This window comes from Oncorhynchus nerka, linkage group LG25, assembly GCF_034236695.1.
Source record: "Oncorhynchus nerka isolate Pitt River linkage group LG25, Oner_Uvic_2.0, whole genome shotgun sequence".
NCBI lineage: Eukaryota > Metazoa > Chordata > Actinopteri > Salmoniformes > Salmonidae > Oncorhynchus > Oncorhynchus nerka.
Window position 1 is genome coordinate 30,777,681 of NC_088420.1, and position 25,576 is coordinate 30,803,256.

At 45.1% G+C, this 25,576-nt stretch overlaps 1 protein-coding gene across 6 annotated transcripts in view; it reads right to left on the reverse strand.

Moving 5' to 3' along the window:
- LOC115109370 (core-binding factor subunit beta) overlaps positions 1–20,920 on the reverse strand; it is a 36,843-nt gene extending 15,923 nt beyond the window's left edge. For 2 of the 6 annotated variants that reach the window (XM_029634194.2, XM_029634193.2), the window contains exons 1-4: positions 20,682–20,919; positions 20,473–20,570; positions 19,816–19,902; positions 18,097–18,213 (exon numbers count right to left, since the gene is read on the reverse strand). In XM_029634194.2, the coding sequence (XP_029490054.1) occupies positions 18,097–18,213; positions 19,816–19,902; positions 20,473–20,550 (282 nt within the window). In that variant the 5' untranslated portion in view covers positions 20,551–20,570; positions 20,682–20,919. The other 4 variants (XM_029634192.2, XM_029634191.2, XM_029634190.2 and 1 more) reach the window with 4 other exon arrangements.
- Between the last annotated feature and the right edge of the window lie 4,656 nt (positions 20,921–25,576).

Here is a 25,576-nt window from a genome sequence, read left to right on the forward strand (position 1 = left end):
ATACACACATGCAAACAAGCATGCAAACACACACGCACACCCACACACACGCACACACCCACACACACACGCAAACACACACACACGCGCACATAACATACCACAGAGGTACATTGTGAATAAAAGTGTCAAAGAACTTGAATTGATGAAACACCCATGTCTAAACAGGGCAGTGATTGAGTGTGCTGATCTGGATCCAGTGATGCGACTATGGAGTCTGATGGACCCAGCTAACCCAGACACACTAAACACCTTCTCCAAGAGTCCTAAACATGACATGGGGACAAAGATGGGAACACAAACACACAACCACTGGTTGGGCCCACAGGCTCTGGCCTGAGAGGTCCACTGTTCACACATCCACACAGGAAATGAGATGAAACCACCACAGCCATGATTTGTGAGACAGACCCAACTGTGGACCAAGTACCTCCATAAAGATGGCCGAAACCACTGGGTGGAAGCGAGCATCCCTGACCTCTAAAACACAAAAGATTATATGTAAGACCAGGAATTGCATTTTAGTTACACTGTTAAAAAAAGTATTATTATTATTATTTGTGTACTTGCTCGACATTTTACTGCATTGTTAGGAACTAGGTAACATTTCACTGCACCCGCTATAACATCTGCTAAACTGTGTATGCAACCAATAAACTTCGATTTCAACTTTGACTCTACAGAAATGCCACAGATGGAGCCACAGGGAGGGAGGACACAGGATACTAGCGTAAAGTCCCAAAGTTAAGTTTGGATTTGATCAACATTCTGCTGTGGTCTAAGCAACAGTATATCATATTAGAAAAGCACACAATGAGTGGGACTGTATACTGCTCTGTGGTCAGTGTGGTGTCCCAGCTCTGACCAGCCCTGACCAGCCCTGGGAGACCCTGACCCCATCCCAGGTCAGCTCCACTCCACTGGGCCACTCCGTCCCTCCCTCTCCTCTACAGCCCAATCACAACTGGCCTGAGGCTGAGCCATCCCATCCCATCCCAGCCACCCTCAGTCTCTCTGTGAGACTATGTGCTTTTATAAAAGCAGTTGCACAACAATTATGCTCTTAGGGAACGCCTTTGATATGAACATCAACAGATGCAGGAATGTAGGGACTGGAGATCAATCACTCAATATCACACAGTAGGACAGTGTGACCGGAGGGATCAAAAATCCCATATTTCTGAGGCCTTGTTTCGAATTTGTCAATAACAATCATGTTCGATGACAACAGGACGCTGGTATACTCAGAGGAGAGTGGAGGAAAAGTTGTCTCTTTCAGGCTGTGCCTATGGTGTGTTGGCAGAGCCTTGGCACAGTGGCTGGCAGTGAGCGTGATGCAGCCTGGCACGTTGGCACAGGGCTCCTCATTTAGACACGTGCCAAAAGCTCGTCAGCAGATCTGGATGCTCTCGGAGTAGAAGAAAAACAGAGAGTGCTTGAAAGAAAGGAGGAGAGTAGGGCTGCTGTCCCAGCCGCAGGGGGCAGAGGGCAGAGAGCCCGCACACAGAGGACCATTGTCCTCACACACCTCGTGGGTGTTAATATGTGTGAGTGTCTGTCTGTCTGTCTGTCTGTCTGTCTGTCCGTCCGTGTGTGTGTGTGTGTGTGTGTGTGTGTGTGTGTGTGTGTGTGTGTGTGTGTGTGTGAATGCAGGTGTGAACGCTAACAGCCAACTGATATAACACAGTACTAATTATGATATTAGCAGAAGGAATGCTACATCAATGAGTGTCTGGGACGCGTGTGAGTGTATTATTCACACAGTGAACATGAGTGTGTGGGAGTGACTCAGATCCCACTCAGGGCCTGAGCTCTCTCTCTCTTTATGTCTCTCTCTTTCTCTCTCCCTCTGACTATCCCTCCCTCAATCCCTCTTTCTCTCTCTGTGTCTCAGTGTAAGTATGAGGTGGTTCCCCCTGTGGTAAGTGTGTATTTCCAGGCAGTCACCATGCTGTTTCATGGCTGTTTTGATTCTAGTCTCATGGCGCGACACCCTCTGACCCCCACCACAACCCCACAATACTGTGCTCTGGGCAGCAGGGCTACATCTGGGCTCTGAGTCTTCAGGTTCCGATCCACAATCACACATAGACAGATGCCCTTGTTCCCTTCACCTCTCCTCTCCTTTTGCCTCCAGGTCTGTGGAGCCATGCCAGCTGCCTCCCCGCACCCCTCTCACCCCTTCCCCCTCACCTTGCCCCCTTGCTGGACTGTGACAGCTGCCTCTGTGACCCCCTGGTGACTCAGCCACCCCCACTGGGCCAGTTAGCAACCGGCAGGAAGTGACAAACACACTGGGGCCCAGTTCTGGTACCCTGCCACCTGCCCCCACCTCCTCACCACATACTGTAAACTCCCACCCACACAGCCAGCCTTAATTAATGAGCAAAACAGGAGTCACAAACCCCTATATGAACTTAAACTCTCACTGATGCAAGGTCTTGAATAGGTAGAAGTGCCCACACACTAATACTGGCGATGGTAACTAGAGAATAGAAAACCCATACATATAGGCTGTAATGCCATACTACACAGTGTGAGTGACGTCACCTCTGCCCCTGTGATAACTGGTGTGTGAATGTGTACAGTGTAAGAGTTCGTGAGTAAGGCCCCTCCAGGCCCAAGCCATCAGCCTGCCCCCCTACAGACGAGGACCCAGAGGGGCCGGCTAGGGACTCCTGGTGTGGGAGGGAGGGACCCTACTAGACTGTGCTGACTGACACTCATTGTCTAGAACAACAGATCTACAGCTGCTTCTCAACCTGGCTACCCAACCACCAGCCTCTTTCTACACCTCTCCCTCCATCCCTCTATTCCAGTATCTTTATCTGTTCCCTTCCGTCTGCTCAGCTAGATATGGAGAAGCAGGAAGTTCCTGGGAGTTGAGTCAGCACAATTCCCTTACGGGAGCAGTGTGTGCAATCCTGCAATCCTGCAATCCTAGCCAGTGCTGAGCTGTTTTTCCAGTATATCCACATCTCACCCATTCTCCTGCCCCTTGTCTGTCCAAGCCCTAAAATTACCCCTAACCACCGAGTCACGACACCCCGGTTATAGTCCCCTAACTGACCCCCCCCCTCAAACCCAGTTATAGCCCCCTAACTGACCCCACCCCCAAAACCCAGTTATAGCCCCTAACTGACCCCACCCCAAAACCCAGTTATAGCCCCTAACTGACCCCACCCCAAAACCCAGTTATAGCCCTAACTGCCCCCCCTCAAACCCAGTTATAGCCCCTAACTGACCCCACCCCAAAACCCAGTTATAGCCCCCCTAACTGACCCCACCCCAAAACCCAGTTATAGCCCCTAACTGCCCTGCATTCACCTGACACCATGCCAGCGCAGAACAGACAGACAGACAGACAGACAGACAGACAGACAGACAGACAGACAGACAGGCTGACTGACTGACTGACTGACTGGCAGACTGGCAGACAGACTATTCCTCTGATATATGTTCCTAATCAGAGACGAACGGGGCCTGCTAAAGCCTGATTATGTTATGCAGTAACACTGACTCATTCAATAAAGCTTCCTCTATTAGGTCATTTTCCCAATTTGATTGTAAAAGTAATACAAATGTCTCTGATTGCTTCTAGCTTGCCAATCCAACCAGTGATATAGCTCTACTTTATCAATTATATTTAAAAAAAAGTGATAAAATGTAATAAAGACCAACCCAGTCTTAGTGATAAGAAAAAGTTGGTCTGTGTCACTTTGTCAGTCAGATTATAAATCAGATTGGTTGTGATGCCACTTGATGGAAATCATTTCTACTTTTATTGGGATTAAGGAATAGGGTAGTTGGGGACACCATGTCAAATAATTTCTCACATGAACACCATACAAAGGATATCCATTTCTCTGTTTTTACAGATGGCTGTTTAACTTAAGTAAATATCATGCAAAGGCAAATCCAGTATTTGGATGAAGTTTCTAACCACAGGAGAATGGGAGAGCAGGGACATACTGCAGGGGCTGCTGGGACATACTGCAGAGGCTGCAGGGGAGTCTACAAAACCCCAGAGGACTCTGAGAAGTCACATCAGATAGTCACAGACACTAATATAAACATATATTTTGAATATGGAATCGTTATAATCTAAAAGTAATCAATTAACTACATTTACAACAATAAATGAACAAATTAATAATATACTGGTTAGAAATACACAAGAAGAATATTTTCATTTCAAAAGAAAGTAATGGCTCGGTTTTCATGGGAAGAGGTGAGGATAGACAAAATAAAGAATCGGCAGGCTTGCCAAGAGCATCTTAAGGGACTTGAATTCTCAGGCACTCTAGCTATACTTGGACCCAAGTCCAGTTTCACATCTGCCATTTTCCCTCTCTGTACAGGAAATACTGGGTTGTAGGTGGGCCCTTGGCCCCTCCCACTCAGGCACCCATCACAGTCAGGTTGGAGGCAAAGAGACGGCCCTCCAGGCCAGGTAACCACCCTTGTCCCCCCCTGCGGCCTGGAGAGAACATAGTTCCTGGAATAGTGATCAGGAATGCAGTCGGCACATACACGCTGTATTTCTCACCTGTGTCCTGACAGTCCTGGAGAATCAAATCCCCAAGCAGGATGCTTCCCTCTCCTCCCTCCTAGACAACGCTGACTGACTGCTCCCACTCAGTGGGATGTAGGGAGGGTGGGGAGTCTCAGACTTACTTCAGTACAAACATAGACACTGAAGTCTTTCACCTACTCATCTGGGCTATCCATCCATTACATTTACGGAGGAACAATTTAGTGTAATTCATATTTAATCCCTTCATGAAATGGTGAATAAGTGATCTGCTCAGATGCAACATCACCATCCTGTTAGGTGATTTACAACAAGTCCCCATGTTCCAAACTCCCATGAATCAGAATCAGTTGAGTAATTCACCAGCATCATGGAATGTTTATTACACTGGAGGGCAAGGTGAAGGGAAAACAAATTAAATTAAATGTTTTAATCGGCAGGAGGAGAGAGAGAAGGAGAGGAAGGGGTGAGAGTGGTCAACTGCAACACCTCCACCTGCAATGTCAGCACTCCTGGTGGAAAAGAGTGATGTCTGCATAAAGAAAACAAACTAAATCAAGAAGTCTAGTAACAATCGCTATTAGCTAACCCTCAGACTGAGAGATAGATGTTTGAAGACCCAATGGGGTCTGTATGGACCGATGATGTCTCAAACAGCTTAATGGGATGAGAGGCTGTTTGTTGCACATTAACAGCCCTCAGTTTTTATCAGTTTCACATTGTTAATAAAATATGAGCTCATTTAGAAGTGTTGAAAAAAACTACTTCCTGGTGCAGAAAGACTCTTTCTCCAGTTATGAGTGAACACACTCTCTCATTTCATTGTGAAATTAACACTGCTACTGTAGGTAGCAGAACCGTAAATCATAGGGAAATGTCACATTTATCCTTAGAAAGTAGTATTTGTATTTTTGTATTATTATATATTTTATTAACCTTTATTTAACTAGGAAAGTCCGTTGAGAACAAATTCTTATTTACAATGATGCCCTACCCCGGAGAAGCCCTAACCCGGACGACACTGGGCCAATTGTGCGCCGCCCTATGGGACTCCCGGTTGTGATACAGCCTGGAATCAAACCAGGTCTGTAGTGACGCTTCTAGCACTGAGAAACAGTGCCTTAGACCGCTGCGCCACTTGGGGGCCCAACCAGAGCTCCACTGTTTCATTTTACTGTAAGATGAAAATTTTCAGGAAGCCATGTGACATTTAGTATATTTGTACCCCACAATAAAGCGTGGGAGTGGTCATTGATCTGAGGCCTGGGATAAAGGAAGTGGAAATTTGAGCTGGGAGCTATAATGAAAACCCTATGGCAAAAATAGAGGCAGGAGTATGATTGACTAGTGCTGGGAAAAACAAAGCTTCTCTTTCCCCAGCAGAGACAGTTCTGTCCCAACATGCAGTCAAAAGAGGAGCATTTCTGTTATTAAAAAAATCAACAAAAGGACATGGCATAGCCAAGGACACAAAGAACCCCTCTTTTTAACAAACATCAAACAATCAACATCAGATGAGAGAAACACGAGGAAGGCTCAGTGAACAATGGGCATGACAGAGCAGCATGAATCAATTAGTGGGCTCACTTTGATGATGTCATTGACAAGTCATCTGCCAGTGGAGCGGCTTCCGTTTGAGGGAGATGGAAACAACAGCCCCCACCGCAAAACGAGCCCGACCACTGCGCTCCTCACAGAAATGCTCGTCCATCATCCTCCCTCCACCCTGGCCTTAGCCCAGTCGCCTCTCTCCTCATCAGTGTCAGGAGTGAGGGCTGATGCCTCCCTACCCCCTCCCCCATTATACACACATTACTACCAGGTTCAATTCAGCTAGACTTGAGTATAAACTACATTACCTAAATATGGAGTAACTACAGTAGCTTTATGACATTAAGTTCATAACCTTTACACTTAGCAACCAACTAATGTGCATTTGTGTGGCTCTGTGAGATAATTCAGAGCCCCTCCCAAACACCACACCCTGCTTCATGTTGGGGCTGAAGATGGGAGAGATACATCTGCTCCTCATTTTTTCCCCTTCAATAACCACCAGCAGCAGCAGCGAGCTGTCCCCCCTCTCTGGCTCTGTAACAGGGTTAACTGTCAAGCTGTTCCCCCCTCTCTGGCTCTGTAACAGGGTTAACTGTCAAGCTGTCCCCCCTCTCTGGCTCTGTAACAAGGTTAACTGTCAAGCTGTTCCCCCCTCTCTGACTCTGTAACAGGGTTAACTGTCAAGCTGTCCCCTCTCTCTGGCTCTGTAACAGGGTTAACTGTCAAGCTGTCCCCCCTCTCTGGCTCTGTAACAGGGTTAACTGTCAAGCTGTTCCCCCCTCTCTGGCTCTGTAACATGGTTAACTGTCAAGCTGTCCCCCCTCTCTGGCTCTGTAACAGGGTTAACTGTTAAGCTGTTCCCCCCTCTCTGGCTCTGTAACAGGGTTAACTGTCAAGCTGTCCCCCCTCTCTGGCTCTGTAACAGGGTTAACTGTCAAGCTGTCCCCCCTCTCTGGCTCGGTAACAGGGTTAACTGTCAAGCTGTTCCCCCCTCTCTGGCTCTGTAACAGGCTTAACTGTCAAGCTGTTCCCCCCTCTCTGGCTCTGTAACAGGGTTAACTGTCAAGCTGTTCCCCCTCTCTGGCTCTGTAACAGGGTTAACTGTCAAGCTGTTCCCCCTCTCTGGCTCTGTAACAGGGTTAACTGTCAAGCTGTTCCCCCTCTCTGGCTCTGTAACAGGGTTAACTGTCAAGCTGTTCCCCCTCTCTCTGGCTCTGTAACAGGGTTAACTGTCAAGCTGTCCCCCTCTCTGGCTCTGTAACAGGGTTAACTGTCAAGCTGTCCCCCCTCTCTGGCTCTGTAACAGGGTTAACTGTCAAGCTGTCCCCCTCTCTGGCTCTGTAACAGGGTTAACTGTCAAGCTGTTCCCCCTCTCTGGCTCTGTAACAGGGTTAACTGTCAAGCTGTCCCCCCTCTCTGGCTTCTCTGTAACAGGGTTAACTGTCAAGCTGTTCCCCCTCTCTGGCTCTGTAACAGGGTTAACTGTCAAGCTGTCCCCCTCTCTGGCTCTGTAACAGGGTTAACTGTCAAGCTGTTCCCCCCTCTTTGGCTCTGTAACAGGGTTAACTGTCAAGCTGTTCCCCCTTTCTGGCTCTGTAACAGGGTTAACTGTCAAGCTGTTCCCCCTTTCTGGCTCTGTAACAGGGTTAACTGTCAAGCTGTTCCCCCTCTTTGGCTCTGTAACAGGGTTAACTGTCAAGCTGTCCCCCCTCTCTGGCTCTGTAACAGGGTTAACTGTCAAGCTGTCCCCCCCTCTCTGGCTCTGTAACAGGGTTAACTGTCAAGCTGTCCCCCCTCTCTGGCTCGGTAACAGGGTTAACTGTCAAGCTGTTACCCCCTCTCTGGCTCTGTAACAGGGTTAACTGTCAAGCTGTCACCCCCTCTCTGGCTCTGTAACAGGGTTAACTGTCAAGCTGTTCCCCCCTCTCTGGCTCTGTAACAGGGTTAACTGTCAAGCTGTCCCCCTCTCTGACTCTGTAACAGGGTTAACTGTCAAGCTGTTCCCCCCTCTTTGGCTCTGTAACAGGGTTAACTGTCAAGCTGTCCCCCCTCTCTGGCTCTGTAACAGGGTTAACTGTCAAGCTGTCCCCCCTCTCTGGCTCTGTAACAGGGTTAACTGTCAAGCTGTCCCCCCCTCTCTGGCTCTGTAACAGGGTTAACTGTCAAGCTGTCCCCCTCTCTGGCTCGGTAACAGGGTTAACTGTCAAGCTGTTCCCCCCTCTCTTCCCCCTAACTGTCTGGCTCTGTAACAGGGTTAACTGTCAAGCTGTTCCCCCTCTCTGGCTCTGTAACAGGGTTAACTGTCAAGCTGTTAACAGGGTTAACCCCTCTCTGGCTCTGTAACAGGGTTAACTGTCAAGCTGTCCCCCTCTCTGGCTCTGTAACAGGGTTAACTGTCAAGCTGTTCCCCCTCTCTGGCTCTGTAACAGGGTTAACTGTCAAGCTGTTCCCCCTCTCTGGCTCTGTAACAGGGTTAACTGTCAAGCTGTTCCCCCTCTCTGGCTCTGTAACAGGGTTAACTGTCAAGCTGTTCCCCCTCTCTGGCTCTGTAACAGGGTTAACTGTCAAGCTGTTCCCCCTCTCTGGCTCTGTAACAGGGTTAACTGTCAAGCTGTTCCCCCTCTCTGGCTCTGTAACAGGGTTAACTGTCAAGCTGTTCCCCCCTCTGGCTCTGTAACAGGGTTAACTGGCTCTGTAACAGGGTTAACTGTCAAGCTGTTCCCCCTCTCTGGCTCTGTAACAGGGTTAACTGTCAAGCTGTCCCCCTCTCTGGCTCTGTAACAGGGTTAACTGTCAAGCTGTTCCCCCCTCTCTGGCTCTGTAACAGGGTTAACTGTCAAGCTGTTCCCCCTCTCTGGCTCTGTAACAGGGTTAACTGTCAAGCTGTTCCCCCTCTCTGGCTCTGTAACAGGGTTAACTGTCAAGTTCCCCCTCTCTGCTCTGTAACAGGGTTAACCCAAGCTGTTCCCCCTCTCTGGCTCTGTAACAGGGTTAACTGTCAAGCTGTTCCCCCTCTCTGGCTCTGTAACAGGGTTAACTGTCAAGCTGTTCCCCCTCTCTGGCTCTGTAACAGGGTTAACTGTCAAGCTGTCTGGCTCTGTAACAGGGTTAACTGTCAAGCTGTTCCCCCTTTCTGGCTCTGTAACAGGGTTAACTGTCAAGCTGTTCCCCCTCTCTGGCTCTGTAACAGGGTTAACTGTCAAGCTGTTCCCCCCCTCTCTGGCTCTGTAACAGGGTTAACTGTCAAGCTGTCCCCCTCTCTGGCTCTGTAACAGGGTTAACTGTCAAGCTGTTCCCCCTCTCTGGCTCTGTAACAGGGTTAACTGTCAAGCTGTTCCCCCTCTCTGGCTCTGTAACAGGGTTAACTGTCAAGCTGTCCCCCTCTCTGGCTCTAACAGGGTTAACTGTCAGGTTAACTGGCTCAAGCTGTTCCCCCTCTCTGGCTCTGTAACAGGGTTAACTGTCAAGCTGTTCCCCCTCTCTGGCTCTGTAACAGGGTTAACTGTCAAGCTGTCCCCCTCTCTGGCTCTGTAACAGGGTTAACTGTCAAGCTGTCCCCCTCTCTGGCTCTGTAACAGGGTTAACTGTCAAGCTGTTTCCCCCCTCTCTGGCTCTGTAACAGGTTAACTGTCAAGCTGTTCCCCCTCTCTGGCTCTGTAACAGGTTAACTGTCAAGCTGTCCCCCCTCTCTGGCTCTGTAACAGGGTTAACTGTCAAGCTGTCCCCCTCTCTGGCTCGGTAACAGGGTTAACTGTCAAGCTGTCCCCCCCCCCTGTCTGTTCCCTCTCTGGTTCTGGCTCTGTAACAGGTTAACTGTCAAGCTGTTCCCCCTCTCTGGCTCTGTAACAGGGTTAACTGTCAAGCTGTTCCCCCTCTCTGGCTCTGTAACAGGGTTAACTGTCAAGCTGTTCCCCCCTCTCTGAGTCTGTAACAGGGTTAACTGTCAAGCTGTTCCCCCTTTCTGTCTCTGTAACAGGGTTAACTGTCAAGCTGTTCCCCCCTCTCTGGCTCTGTAACAGGGTTAACTGTCAAGCTGTTCCCCCCTCTCTGGCTCTGTAACAGGGTTAACTGTCAAGCTGTTCCCCCTCTCTGGCTCTGTAACAGGGTTAACTGTCAAGCTGTTCCCCCTTTCTGGCTCTGTAACAGGGTTAACTGTCAAGCTGTTCCCCCTCTCTGGCTCTGTAACAGGGTTAACTGTCAAGCTGTTCCCCCCTCTCCTGCTCTGTAACAGGGTTAACTGTCAAGCTGTTCCCCCCTCTCTGGCTCTGTTCCCCCCTCTCTGGCTCTGTAACAGGGTTAACTGTCAAGCTGTTCCCCCCCTCTCTGGCTCTGTAACAGGGTTAACTGTCAAGCTGTTCCCCCTCTCTGGCTCTGTAACAGGGTTAACTGTCAAGCTGTCCCCCCTCTCTGGCTCTGTAACAGGGTTAACTGTCAAGCTGTTCCCCCCTCTCTGGCTCTGTAACAGGGTTAACTGTCAAGCTGTTCCCCCCTTCCCTGTAACAGGGTTAACTCAAGCTGTTCCCCCTCTCTGGCTCTGTAACAGGGTTAACTGTCAAGCTGTTCCCCCTCTCTGGCTCTGTAACAGGGTTAACTGTCAAGCTGTCCCCCTGTAACTCTCTGGCTCTGTAACAGGGTTAACTGTCAAGCTGTCCCCCTCTCTGGCTCTGTAACAGGGTTAACTGTCAAGCTGTTCCCCCTCTCTGGCTCTGTAACAGGCTTAACTGTCAAGCTGTTCCCCCTCTCTGGCTCTGTAACAGGGTTAACTGTCAAGCTGCTCCCCCAGGGTTAACTCAAGCTGGCTCTGTAACAGGGTTAACTGTCAAGCTGTTCCCCCCTCTCTGGCTCTGTAACAGGGTTAACTGTCAAGCTGTTCCCCCTTTCTGTCTCTGTAACAGGGTTAACTGTCAAGCTGTTCCCCCTCTCTGGCTCTGTAACAGGGTTAACTGTCAAGCTGTTCCCCCCTCTCTGGCTCTGTAACAGGGTTAACTGTCAAGCTGTTCCCCCTCTCTGGCTCTGTAACAGGGTTAACTGTCAAGCTGTTCCCCCTCTCTGGCTCTGTAACAGGGTTAACTGTCAAGCTGTCCCCCCTCTCTGGCTCTGTAACAGGGTTAACTGTCAAGCTGTTCCCCCCTCTCTGGCTCTGTAACAGGGTTAACTGTCAAGCTGTCCCCCTCTCTGGCTCTGTAACAGGGTTAACTGTCAAGCTGTTCTCCTCTGTAACAGGGTTAACTCTGGCTCTGGCTCTAACAGGGTTAACTGTCAAGCTGTCCCCCTCTCTGGCTCTGTAACAGGGTTAACTGTCAAGCTGTTCCCCCCTCTCTGGCTCTGTAACAGGGTTAACTGTCAAGCTGTCCCCCTCTCTGACTCTGTAACAGGGTTAACTGTCAAGCTGTTCCCCCCTCTTTGGCTCTGTAACAGGGTTAACTGTCAAGCTGTTCCCCCCTTTCTGGCTCTGTAACAAGGTTAACTGTCAAGCTGTTCCCCCCTTTCTGGCTCTGTAACAGGGTTAACTGTCAAGCTGTTCCCCCCTCTTTGGCTCTGTAACAGGGTTAACTGTCAAGCTGTTCCCCCCTTTCTGGCTCTGTAACAAGGTTAACTGTCAAGCTGTTCCCCCTTTCTGGCTCTGTAACAGGGTTAACTGTCAAGCTATTCCCCCCTTTCTGGCTCTGTAACAAGGTTAACTGTCAATCTGGCGCCATAAAGCTCAAGACCATGTTTTGTGGTACATGACCCGTCATTAATATGGAGATTGGCTCCGTAAGTTTAGTGCTAAACACATACATACATACATACATACATACATACATACATACATACATACATACATACATACATACATACATACATACATACATACATACATACATACATACATACATACATACATACATACATACATACATACATACATACATACATACACAATACACAGACACACAAACACACTGGCTGGTCTTGGGAACAAGCTTTAACACCAAACTATTAAAACTCCAATTCCTGTGGTGACGCCTCTGACTGAAGTCCCTTTCATAATGGATTCATTTACTGTGAATCTTCCCTGTGCTATCTGCCCCGAGCGAACATTCTTACATCCAGAGACAGGCCGAAGATTTATAGTCTGCTGCCCCGGTATGGCTCCACGTTAAGGTCTCTCGGTCTCTCTCTCTCTCTCTCGCTCTCTCTCTCTCTCTATCTCTCTCTCTCTCTGTTCTGGCCCCATGTCAGTCAACAACACACCTACACAATCCCACTATGCATTACTGCTGTAATACCAAAGTGACTTTCACATTTACCAGGCAGTAGCTGAAAGGTTTACAAAGCTGTAGCTGAAAGATTTACCAGGCTGTAGCTGAAAGGTTTACCAGGCTGTAGCTGAAAGGTTTACCAGGCTGTAGCTGAAAGGTTTACCAGGCTGTAGCTGAAAGGTTTACCAGGCTGTAGCTGAAAGGTTTACCAGGCTGTAGCTGAAAGGTTTAGGAGTCATTCTATGACTTTCTTCATGTATTTGTGCTTTTAGCTCTTAACACAATATAATAGAGTAGCAGCACACTCTGGAGGGTCTGTAACAAGGGGACTATATCAGGAGCTCTCCCCCAATCAGTGGGCAAACCCAACCTTCTGGCATGGCTTCTGGATGGACCCAATTTTTGCTTTGCATAAAAGGAAACCACACACAAGCTCTACAGATGAACAGAGCAGAGGGGGAGCGGGAGAGAGGGGAATATGGAGAAGAGGCCAAACACCAGATCTCTTAAACCCTTACAGCTGAACCCCGCTCCAAAACCCTAAAAGTCTCCAATTTCAACAAGATTGAGTTAAAGTTGAGGAGTGTTCATATATAAGAGCAGTGGCGACCCGTATTTCAGGGCAGGAGGGGCAGAACTCGGAATTGTAAGTCGGGAACTCGGGCCTCTTTCTAGAGCTATGACCTGAAGATCACTGACATCATCATGATTCGACCTTGTTTTTTTCCAGAGTTCCCAGTTGTCTTGAAAGCAACATAAATGCAGAGAATGCCAGACGTTGATGACAAAGTTTGATGATAAAATTTGCACACGTAGGACCACCGCGCCACCTTCCTGTTCAAGTGAGCACAGCACAACAAGGTGAGTCCAAAATGTCTTGTATGCTGCATAAATTATGTAATATTACAGGGAGATATGTATACTGTAGCTAAGAAAGTAATACTAAGTGTATGTTGTGTAGTAAGCTGTTAGTAGCCCATGTGCCTCACCCTAATAATTTGGTCCCGTTTCCCCTCCTAATTTCACCTACTGTTCTGACTTGGTGGTGCACATGTAGCCTATAACCTGCTTTAGAGAAATGTAATCATTGAATATTGTAAGAGCTTTCATTGTCTGCTTATATGCACCCTTTATTTATCCTACGGTTCTGACTTGGCGTACAGTGAGAACACTGTAAGAACAGCCCATGTTCTGAATTCTTTCGCTGTACGTTTCAAAAGTGCTGAACAAATAGTTATATTGACTACGTCCATCCTAGCTCGCTCATTAATGTCTTAATCAAAATTACGGATGGCCTCTTATCCACTTGTCGTTCCTTTATGCCATAGTTTGTACATCTCAATTGTCCGTAGAAACCACATTTGTTTAAAACCTCTTAAGGATCAAAGGTGTCCCTATACCGGGACAGTTGTTGCTAACGTGCGGTAAGGTGACTAGAATGACGTTGTAAATAACAGCAAACTTTCCAGGACATAGACATGTCTTATATGGACAGAAAGCTTAAATTATTGTTAATCTAACTGCACTGTCCAATTTACAGTAGCTATTACAGTGAAAAAAATACCATGCTATTGTTTGAGGAGAGTGCACAACAACAGCAAACTTGTATCACGGCAACTGGTTTGATACATTCACCTCTGAAGGTAAATAATGTACTTACATTCAGTAATCTTGCTCTGATTTTTCATTCTGAGGGTTCCAGAGATTAAATGTAGCATAGTTTGGGTTCCTACATTTGGGTATGTTATATTAGATGAAAATTGAAAAAAAGGGTCCGATCCTTAAGAGGATCAACCATATCAGCCATGATTTTTAAAGGCAGTAAATGAAGCTGAATGAACTGTTTCGCTGCCAGACAAGGCTCCACTGATAGCCAGGTGCAGCAGTGGTAAGGTGTTGGGACTGCTGTCAGGACAGCTTTATGTAGGCCCTAACAGTTTGTGGGCACCATTTGTCACCGTTATAGTGCAATTAATGTATTGTTTAGTGTTGTGCTGTGCTGTGTTGTGTAGTGGCTTTTCTGGCAGGCATACCCCAATTTTAGTTTCTGTTTACCCCACCAGGATGTACATGCTAAAATAGCCACTGTATAAGAGTCTGTATTGCCTTAACTCTCTGTTAGAGTAAAAACCCTATTACATCAAACGGGCAGGACTTCAGTCCAGGTACTCACTGTACTCTGTGTAGAGGTTCTTGACAAATATATTCTTCAATCCCATGGTGAGTCATCAGTATCCATGGAGTTCCATTACAACAAAGCACCAATGGAGGATCTTCATCAGAGACCCACTACCTCTCTGAGCTCTTGTCTGAGCTAAGCTAACTTCACTTGGAGCAGATTAATAATTTACTGAGACACAATGAATCATCCCTCTCCTCCTGTCTGCTACTGTAGCAGTTCAAACATTCTGCACTTCTGCTGCCTGTCACAGTAAGAAGGCCTGATTTAAGGACTCTACTCCACTGGCCTTCTCTCAATGTTCCTGTGGCAGTTATACAACTTCCTGTTCTGCTCTGTGAATTTTGAACAGTATGCTGCTGTGTATTCATTTCTGTCTGATGATTCTCTAAAGGCACTGTTAGCTATCATTTGTCCCTCCAATCTAATGAATTTAAGGTTGGACTCAGAGTCAGAGTCCATGGCCATTAGGGCAGTGTGGATGATTCATGGGACTGACCAGTGACCCGGTACGAGGCAGTCCACTACCGGGAGCCCCTGGCTGGGACAGGGTTAACTGCTCCTCCCCGGTCCCTGCTAGCTACCGCTAAAATTAACCTCCCACACAGCTGGTTCCCATTAGCCTGTAGTGACACTCGGAGCCTGTACTTAAGTTCTACTGCGGGGGCTCCAGTGGAGCAGGGCTCACCGCCCCACTCAGATAATACTACTGTCCCCCGCCAGCGGCCAAGTTTAAACTGGCCCCGTTCCGCTGGCACCGCCTGTGTTTTCAAATGAGGGAGGAGGAGAACGAGGGGGTGTGGGGGAAGGATGGAGAAACGCAATGGTTTATTCACTCGCGCACGAGGGAGAAATGAGAGAGAGAGACCTAAAAAGCGAGTGAGAGAGTGACCAGAAGAGAGAAATCGAGACCTAAAGAGAGACCAAGAGAGAGTGAAAGTGAGAAAGAGAGTGAAAGAGAGAGAAAAAGAGAGTGAGAGAGCGAGTGAAAGTGAGAAAGAGAGTGAGAGAGACAAGAAGAGAGAGAGAGAGCGAGTGAAAGTGAGAAAGAGAGTGAGAGAGACAAGAAGATAGAGAGAGTGTGAGAGAGAGGGAGAGGGTCCCAGAGAAAGGAGACAGACAGAGACAGCGAGTCCCTGGGCTCACACTGGGCTGGGGTTGGTTCTGACTCCATCAATCAAAAACGGCAAGACCCATAAAATCACTCCCTTTTCATGGAAAGATTATTATAACTGTTCCCTATTCATCTGTTACTCTGGACTGGCGTTGGGTGGCGGTGAGGAGAGAGCTGTATGCTATATGCTCTTTATGGACCTCACTCTTCAACTGGGCATAGGGGGATCATAGTGAGACATGGCTGATGTATCTATAGGCTACACCTGGACAGTTCCCTCATGAAAACAGATTGGCCAGGATTCTTTGTCAAATCATAGGACTTCAATATCTCACCTCTACAATTTTCTATTTTATTTCAGACTTTTTACAATTGATTCAATTCATAGAGCAACAGCCTGTTGACCTGGAGTATTTCAGTAACATTTCACATTTCCTCTTCCGACCCCAAGGCACACACTTTCACTTTCACTGCAGACATTCTTTTGGGTTTTCATTCAGTCTATTAACATCTCCTAGCCAGGCAGTGTGAGATGTGTTTGTGTAAAAGGTTAACAATCAGAGTAATTAAGAGCAGAGGTTGCAGCGTACGCAACATCTCTTCCAGCCTGACACCACTGGTCTGCAGGGAGTTAGAGAGAGGGAGAGAGGGAGGGATGGGGGGTAGCCCAGAGAAAAATCAGACGTTCTCCAAATAAGTTCCACCTCAGTTCCTAAAGATAAGTATTCATGTCAACGAGCAGAGCAGTAGCACCTGTCTAGGGATTTACTCACTAAATGAAGAAGCCTGATGACTACACAGCATTGTGGAAAGGGTCGAGAAAAAATCCAAGCCAATAATTGAGCCCTGTTCTCCAATGTTGCAACATGAGAATACGACGCGTGCTGATAGTTCACTGGATACTGAAATGTTGATGGAGGGGGTAAGTGTGTGTGTGTGTGTGTGTGTGTGTGTGTGTGTGTGTGTGTGTGTGTGTGTGTGTGTGTGTGTGTGTGCGTGCGTGCGTGCGAGCGTGCGTGTGTGTGTGTGTGTACGGTGACAGTGCTGGTGTGACTGGGAGCTCCGTGGGGTTTATGTTGGATGTGGAGGGGCAGAGGGACGGAGGGCCCAGGGCTCATTAAAGCTGCATGGCCCTGAGCCTGCTAGAGGTGACAAGGGATAGGATTACTATCAGGCCCTGCCCCAGACACCCATCGCCTCATCTGTAAAGTGCCCGGCGTGCCTGACAACTCCCCGTCACGCCTTTTTAAATAATTAACGGGCAAAGATTAGTCCGTCAGCCTTGGGCCGAAAGGTCCATCGATTTCCCAAGGATGCATTTTTAATGAGCACATTTCAGCGAGGCACTGTCCGTGAACAGGGGCCTCTGGCACACCATACGTACGGCAACAACTACGAGGTCTCCAGGGGACCATATGAATACACAAACAAAACAGTAACAAAAAATACAATCCTTCTAAACACTGCACCATTAAAACAAAGGTGTCAAGGGGGAATTCAAGTTTTAAGAGTCCATATCTAAACTTTTGGTAAATCATTTTTATCTAAAATGTTATCGCTTTAGGTCATATTTATACAATGACTAGTAAAATGTTCAGGGCTAAAAGATTGAGCATTTCCATAGTTTTATTGAGGTCTCTCTGGGAAATGGAAGGGATGTGATCAGACAGGGGTGTTTAATGGTTCAGATAATCAATTTATGACCCACTTTATTCGGTTCTTTGGTGACACTAACAGAGTTGGCAGGACCTGGAGAAAGGCCCGTGGGCTATCAGGTGTCATGGCTGTATCACCTTAACACGCCTGTAGTAGGATCTGAATCACAGGAGTAGCAAGGCTTTACTATATAATTACTAGAAATATATTGTACTATACTATATTTATATGATTACTATAGGATTGTATTTCTATGGTTGGAACATTGTCACCATCTTCCATCCCTATGGCTTTGAAAGAAACCACATACTGTAGTCGTGTATTCATTGAGTTGGTAGATTGTGTTGGAATTACAGAAAAATGGGCATGTTTAAAAAAATAAACAAAAGTAGGAACAGTGAAATATTTAATTGAGGAGAAAGGTGTTTTTTTAGTGGACGGCAGGGTGATGTTTAGCGCCATGTGAAGCGATAACATCTTACAGAAAGACTAGAGTTTATCCCAAACAGAGAACATATCACTCTGAATCAACAGCCTGCATTTAATCAAACTGTCGTGAGATTCAACCTCAATTTTGAGTGAAAAATGCTAGGAATACCTCAATGCCCATACCAAGCTGTTTACACATCATTATTGTGTGGTTACACAATGCCAGGGAAATAAAAAGAGTGTCATGGATGAGTACGTCAGAGACAAATCGTGAAGAGGTTAACCTAAATCACCTCTCAAGAGAGATGAACAGATGAGATTAGAGAGAGGAGAAAAGAGAAGAGAGAATAAGAGAGAAAAGAAAAGAGAGAGATGTCAGGATTACCTTTCCCGTCTCCCGATCAAAGTCCACATACTCTCGTGTGGGCGTCTGCCTCTGCTCCCCGTGCAAGTTGGCTGGGAAGAACTGCAGCGAGAGGTTGGTGCCCGTCGCCACAAAAGCCTTTTAGAGGAAAATCAATACAAACAGGATCAGAACGCTGGGCCCGAGCATAAATTATGCAGCCCGTCATTTCTATTTCACATCAGAGAGACGAGTGCCTGGAGCCTGGAGCCAGGGCTCCCAACACTCGGAAAAACAGGGAAAAAACACAAGAGTCATCATTTTCTCTATTTGAAGTATAGAGTTACGCACATCTGATTCTATTTTACCAACACAATGTTGGAATACTGGGCTACAGTGAACTGACTTTAGGAAAGACAGAGAGACTGAAGGAGAGGGAGATGGAGTGAGAGAGAGAGAGAGGAGGAATAGAGTAAGAAAGACAGGACAAGAAAATCGATAATAGTTTAAAAGCAGACCCTGCACTGACACTAATGACAAATGGCCTATGATTCATTTTGATATCATTTATTAAATGAGGCTTTTTACATGACTTGGCTTTCCAATGATTCCAGGCTCCCTGTGCTTGGTTGATGGCATGGAATTTACTGGCATATAGACAAAGATTTAAAACAACTGAGCTCCAAATATGGACACAATGTTTTGTATTGTTTTCATAGCATTACTTCAAACATAATATAGGGAAAAAACAACACAGGCAGAATGTACACAACATATACTAACACAAAATACAGTGTCATTACCATGTCATTGCTAAGGCTATAGGAACATAGCACATGTTCATAATAAAAGTAATACAACTATTGTGTATTCTGCCTTATTGAATTAACAAAGTCCTTTGCATCTATTTAATTTACAAAAATCTGAGGTACAGTGAGGATAATTTCTCATGTCTTTCTCTGTCGGAATAATTGCATTTTGAAATAGACACACTCGGGTGAATGGTAGGGTTTGGACAGACAGTGACAGTAACATATCAAACAATTGCCATAATGCTTCAAAATACTTCAATCACAGAAAATAAGTGATTACAAGTAGGCCTAGTCACAATGTTATTATTGTGAATATCTTTTCGAATCTGTTTGTCTGAAAATTGAATTGAATTTGGATATACTACCTTGTCACTTTATTATTTCATGCCATAAACAGACTCAACAAGAGTGTAATTTTAGGCTACTCTAAGAATAAAAGTGTTAGGCCTACATAAAATGAATAGTACATTTTACTTTATTACAGCACATACAGTAGACAACGTGAAAATATTACGACTGAAAAAGGGAGTGAGAAGAGGGGCCGATTTAAGTAGCCACGGGCAAGCCCGCCAGCCCAGCTCTGTCCTGACTTCACTCATTGTCAAATGGCCATGTCGGGTTTCTCTCCTCAAAAGACTATTGAGACAGAGGCAGACCTTAATAGCCTTGTCTGTAGGACACCTGATACACAGGCTTATGGCATTTCTGGACAGTGAACTAATCATATTATAGTATAATGTAATGTTAGTGAAATTAATGTTAAGAGGATGTTTTTGTGTTGTTTGTCAGAGAATAAAGGAGGAAGTAATGTTTTGGCTGATGTAAAATGTCTAGTTCCGGTTGTCTATTTACGCAAAATATTGACATAAACCCAAGGTTAGTGTAATGATGTCTGATTATAGTGTTATTATCTCAAGAGTTGTATGCTGAACAGAAATGGTTTACTCACTATTTCTGAACGACCGTCCCTACAAGCGGTGTGAAACCTGGCTTGCCTCTCCTCGTGCGGTCTGTCTCGGAACCCTGTGTATTTTATCTGAAAATATGAAGGAGCAAATGCATCAATAAAGTTCATCTCAGAGAAGAAGAAAAACACATTAAAAATAATAAACTTTACGGTGAATGTCATTGATCATGGTTCACGTTCAAGATTTTGAATTTGAGACACCTTTCTTTTTATGAAGTCTAAGTGTCCCGAGGCATCAAATAAAATTCACTCAAATTCATCTCCATTTAGTCCTTTGAAATTATAAATTATGAGAAATGATTGTAAACTACATTAGCCATGAGTCAGTCAACGTAAATGTCAGAGCATCGGGCTGAGGTGATACGCGACTCAGATGAGTTGACAGACTTACAACAAACCAAAACGAAACACAATTTCATAACTGTCTCCTTCCTCTTTTTTGAAACGTGTATTTAGACATTAAAATATGAAAAAACGTATCACATAAAATCCACAGTGCTTTCATATTGATATTTGGAAAACATCACTATATTTCAGTAAAAGGCTAGAGTTGGGTCTTTATCAGCGCAACGTGCATTTCCACGTTATGAGCTACTTTGTTTCGCCACCAGATAAAATGTATCCAATGAATAGACTTGCCTCGCACTCCCGACTGAGTTTCCTGAAGAACTCTTCGTTTTCAAACTTGCTCCTTTGATCCGGGACCACCCGAGGCATCTTGAAGCTTTGCTGATAAACTTTTGTTAATATTAATTGTTTGTGAGAAAGAACAACCTTTGCAACACTGATTTTATTCTCTTCCGTCTTTTTTGATGGGGTGTGTAGCAATGTGCTAATGTAATATTTACCTTATTGTAAGCAGGGTGGTGATCTCTCCCTGCTCTCAAGTCGGAACTACTGAGCGGTCAGTCTCTGCCACTGCAATGGATAAGGCTCAATTTCGCAATTGGCTATAATTCCCTTTCACCCTGAAGCGTATGATCCCTGTCCACTGACAACAAACGCCCGCTCTCTCGACTTTATCAGTCGCGCTGCATGGTTCTGAGTTACTTCCTGGCTCCTCGGAGTCCGACTTATGACTGTACACCCAAAATACTCCCCCCATTCACAATTCTCCTCACTACTGATCCCTAGTGCGCAAGTGTATAACTCACCAACACTTCAGAGAGCAAGAGCTTTCATGCTATGTATGCGTCCATGTCTCATGTTCCTTAGCCCAGAGACAGACAAAACAAATTACATCTCTCTTTGTAAATTGTTTGGACCATAAGCCTACTTCGTGAATAACTTTTTCCATAGGCATAAGACTTTTGGAAAAAGACAAATCTTCTGAAACTCTGCAATTACACAAGGCTCATTTTTTGATGGGAGGCACATGAAAAGGCATATATGAAAGTAGCCTAATGTCTTAGAAAATTAGAATTTGCTGCATGTAAAGCTTATGTTTTGAAAACTTAGTCCTCTCCTTATATCAATCAAGGCCAAGGGCAGCACCCTCTTGGTGATACTTGGGACTGTTGAGACACTGTGATCTACAACCCCCCTGCGTGCTCTCTCTCTCTCTCTCTCTCTCTCTCTCTCTCTCTCTCTCTCACACACACACACACACACACACACACACACACACACACACACAACTTTATGTGTGAAATATCATCTTTGTTTTTACTGTCCTCTTAATGATGATGATGATTATGATTTGTATGATCTCGTAGAACATATTGGCAAACTCAAGCCCTCCCTTAGGAATGATTGCAAGATTATGTAATGGCTACAAGGCATATAATAACTTGCCGGTGAAATTAAATGTAGCAAAACATCATTCCAGTTAATAAACAGCACCAATCATGACTCTTTTACTGTAAACAAAACAATTAACTTAGAGGAGTTTATTACTATACTTAACCACATATACTAATTCATTACATTTCTGTAGATTATTCTGATTAAAAGAAACTGATAGAAAATAGATGACTAATGTTGTGAAATGTCTGGAGTATGTGTTTTGAACTAGTCTCCCTGAGGACAGAGGGAGGGGACAGGGAGTGGGAGAAAAACACGGAGGGAAAGCAAGAGCAACACAATGACGAGAGACCGTGTACAGACGTCCTCGTCCTGTTCCAAGGATTAAAGTTATTACTTCACTCAATAAAGTTTTCCACTGCTTTCAATGTTGTACAACATGAATTATCTAACGCCTCGGACACACTTGTGGTTACAATGTTTTGAAAAACAATGTTTGCTCCAAGTGTGATGATGAACTTGACCACTGACAAACAGTTTAGATGTTGTCCAGTGTGTTTGGTGTGACTTCTGCTGTGGTGTACAAATCTATAAGCACTATGTCCTTGAGGAGGATATGGGTTCAAAATAGACATATCAGTGGCGAAGGGCGAATGGCTCATTCCATAATTCCAACTTTAAAATCAACATAAATTATAGAACATTGAAGAAATATGAAGAAACATTTCATCACTTGGGTTTGTGATGTCTGCATACTTAGCACTTACGTAAAAGACAACTCTTAACCAAGGTTTGTGATGTCTGCAAACTTAGCACTTACGTAAAAGACAACTCTTAACCAAGGGGAAGCAGTTATGTGGCAGACAACTAGACTGACTCTGATTGGGCAATTTGAACCAATCCCATACAGTATGTGTTTTCTGGGCATTGCTGCTTTTAATTGCAGATTCATTTATTTGATGCACATTGGATTGAGATTCTGAGTGAGTAAATGTGTTAAAAGGAAAGGCTTTTCAGGCCAAATGGGGCGTGTGAGTGCTTTAATAGCACCACAAAATGCTCATTAAGTAATGAAATATTCTGGGGTCACCACCGTTCTGACAGACGGCTTCCCAGTCAGGAGCTGAGTGTCTGCTCCAATCCTCCTCAACAGGATGGACACAGAGGCAGAGCTCTGGTGGAGAGGGAGAGACAGGCAATACACTGGTTCTGCTATAAAATATCCTACTGCAGTTGAAATGTTCTGACATGTATTAAAATGATTCACTATCATCATATTTTATTGCTATTCAAGGCCCTATTTACAGCCTGTTTTCTTGTTTTGCAAAAACTATAGTTCAGGTTTGGTATTAAATATTAAATAGCGTCAAGTCAAGCAAGCGGCTGTGCTGCACAGACAGAGCTGAGCTGACTAAACACATTCCCCTTTACTGAACTAAAGAGCAGCATTGTATTTGTGCGGCTGTTAAATAATGATCATGTGAAATCTCGATATGAAATGAGGTGCTTTGAAGTATCTTGACTGCTAACACTCCAACTTGAAGCTAAACTCAAAGGATCTAAACTCAGCTGTACATGTCTGAACACATCTTCTGCAGTCACCGCCAGGTAGACAGCAGAGAACAACTAAAGGGGAAAGACTGTAAATAAAAACACAAAGGTAAAAAGGGCAAAAAAAGAGAGAAAAAGATAGTGTATATTTGTCATTCACTTTGTAGTATGAAATGCCTGAAAACCTAGAACCCAATAGATAGGCTTAAAAGTCATGTCTATCTGATAATTCTACTGGGACCATTTCATTATTTATATTTCACTTGGCCCTGACTGATGCAGTCAGAAAGGCAGATTGAGTTGGTGTGAATAGTAGTATTGGCCCGGTTTTTAGGTCATATTCTACTTGATGAAACTGTTGTTGTCATTTATGATTGTTGATGCAGGACAAGATGGTAGATAGACGGTGGGAAATGAAGATAACATCTGAATATTGTGGCTGCCATGGGCATCACAAGGTATTAACCCGAGCATATCGAGCTACATAAGAGGCTGAGAATCACGACGTCTCAGTGCCGGGGATAATTAATGATGTTACCGAATCTCCTCGGCTTCCCTGCCTCCCACGCACGGCACAGAATAGTCGCGCAAACTGCAGCTAGAGCTGTGCCCTCTGAAACTGAAGGGAAGGGGTGTCTCGAGGTCAGACGGCTAGACTGGACGAGGTTGGAGTCGTGCGCAGCGGCAGTCTGTTAGTCTGACGATCTCCTCGTGAGAACAAAAATAACATCACACACTGATACAAAATATAGATTGGACTTCATGACTTTGAGCGGGAAATCTTTCATGCTAGGACAGGACATAGACTTTTAGAATATGTTGATAGATGTAGGCTATAATGGCTGAAAAAATTAAGTTGGGAAGTTATTTGATTGGCCAATCTAAATACACCATTTGCATTCCCCATGATATAACGATCAATTACATATCAAAATATTGACTTAGATGTTGATGTGCAATTATTATTTAATAGGGTGGATATGCTTATTTTACAAATGATTTTACAATATTTGGAAACTTATTAAATAACAAATCAAATTTATTTACATCAGCTGATATGTCAAAGTGCTGTACAGAAACCCAGCCTAAAACCCCAAACAGCAAGCAATGCAGGTGTAGAAGCACGGGCAGGTGGCTAGGAAAAACTCCCTAGAAAGGCCAAAACCTAGGAAGAAACCTAGAGAAGAACCAGGCTATGAGGGGTGGCCAGTCCTCTTCTGGCTATGCGGGGTGGAGATTATAACAGAACATGGCCAAGATGTTCAAATGTAATAACATGAATCATTAGTGATGCATACCCTATGCATACCCTTATTTCACAAAACTTAAACTTTATTATGTGTTTTGTACACTTCTGAATTTCCATTAGAATTTAAGATAATATATTTTCATTGTAAGGAATTGTAGTAGCATTTCTGTCCACCAGAGGGAACACAACCATACCATCAGTTATTTCCACTGTGCAACTATAGACCAGTGGCCTGTGCTGCAAGAGAGAACTTCCCACCAACATCTCAAGAGAAATGTATCGTCATTTTGGTTCATTAGCATAGCTCCAGGAAGTAGTTTGGGGGTGGAGGTGTGGGTTTGTCTTTTCAGATTTTTTAATTCAGATTTTTCAGAGGGTGCTGCACCCCTACTTCCCACAGCTATGCCCATCAGGTATATTGTAAGCTCAGCTTGACTGTTTATATAAACTAATGTCTATTCAAAGCATGATTCAATGAGGATTTCTCCCAGGAGATACAGCACAGATTGAGGGAGGGCAGGGAAGTGAGAGAGAGAGAGACAGCACAAATATTAATCTTGTTCACTGAATTTACCTTACTGAGGTAAGGGGCGGCAGGTAGCCTAGCGGTTAGAGTGTTGGGCCAGTAACTGAAAGATTGCTGGATTGAATCCCTGAGCTGACAAGGTAAAAATCTGCTGTTCTGCCCCTGAACAAGGCAGTTAAAACTTATTATGGCTGCAGTGGCAGTATTGAGTAGCTTGGATGAAAAGGTGTCCAGAGTTAACATGCCTGCTCCTCAGTCCCAGTTGCTAATATATTATTATTAGTATTGGATAGAAAACACTCTGAAGTTTCTAAAACTGTTTTAATGATGTCTGTGAGTATAACAGAACTCATATGGCAGGCAAAAACCTGAGAAGAAATCCAAACAGGAAGTGGGAAATCTGAGGTTGGTCGATTTTTAATGTTGCACTTCCTAAGGCTTCCACTAGATGTCAAACGTCTTTAGAAACTTGTTTGAGGATTCTACTGTGAAGGGGAGAGAATGAGAGAAGATTGAGTCAGAGGTCTGTCAGCAGTCACGCACTGGTCATGCGTATTTCACATGAGAGGTAGCTCATGCTCCGTTGCTTTTCTGAAGACAGAGGAATTCTCTGGTTGGAATATTATTGACATGTTATGTTAAAAACATCCTAAAGATTGATTCCATACATCGTT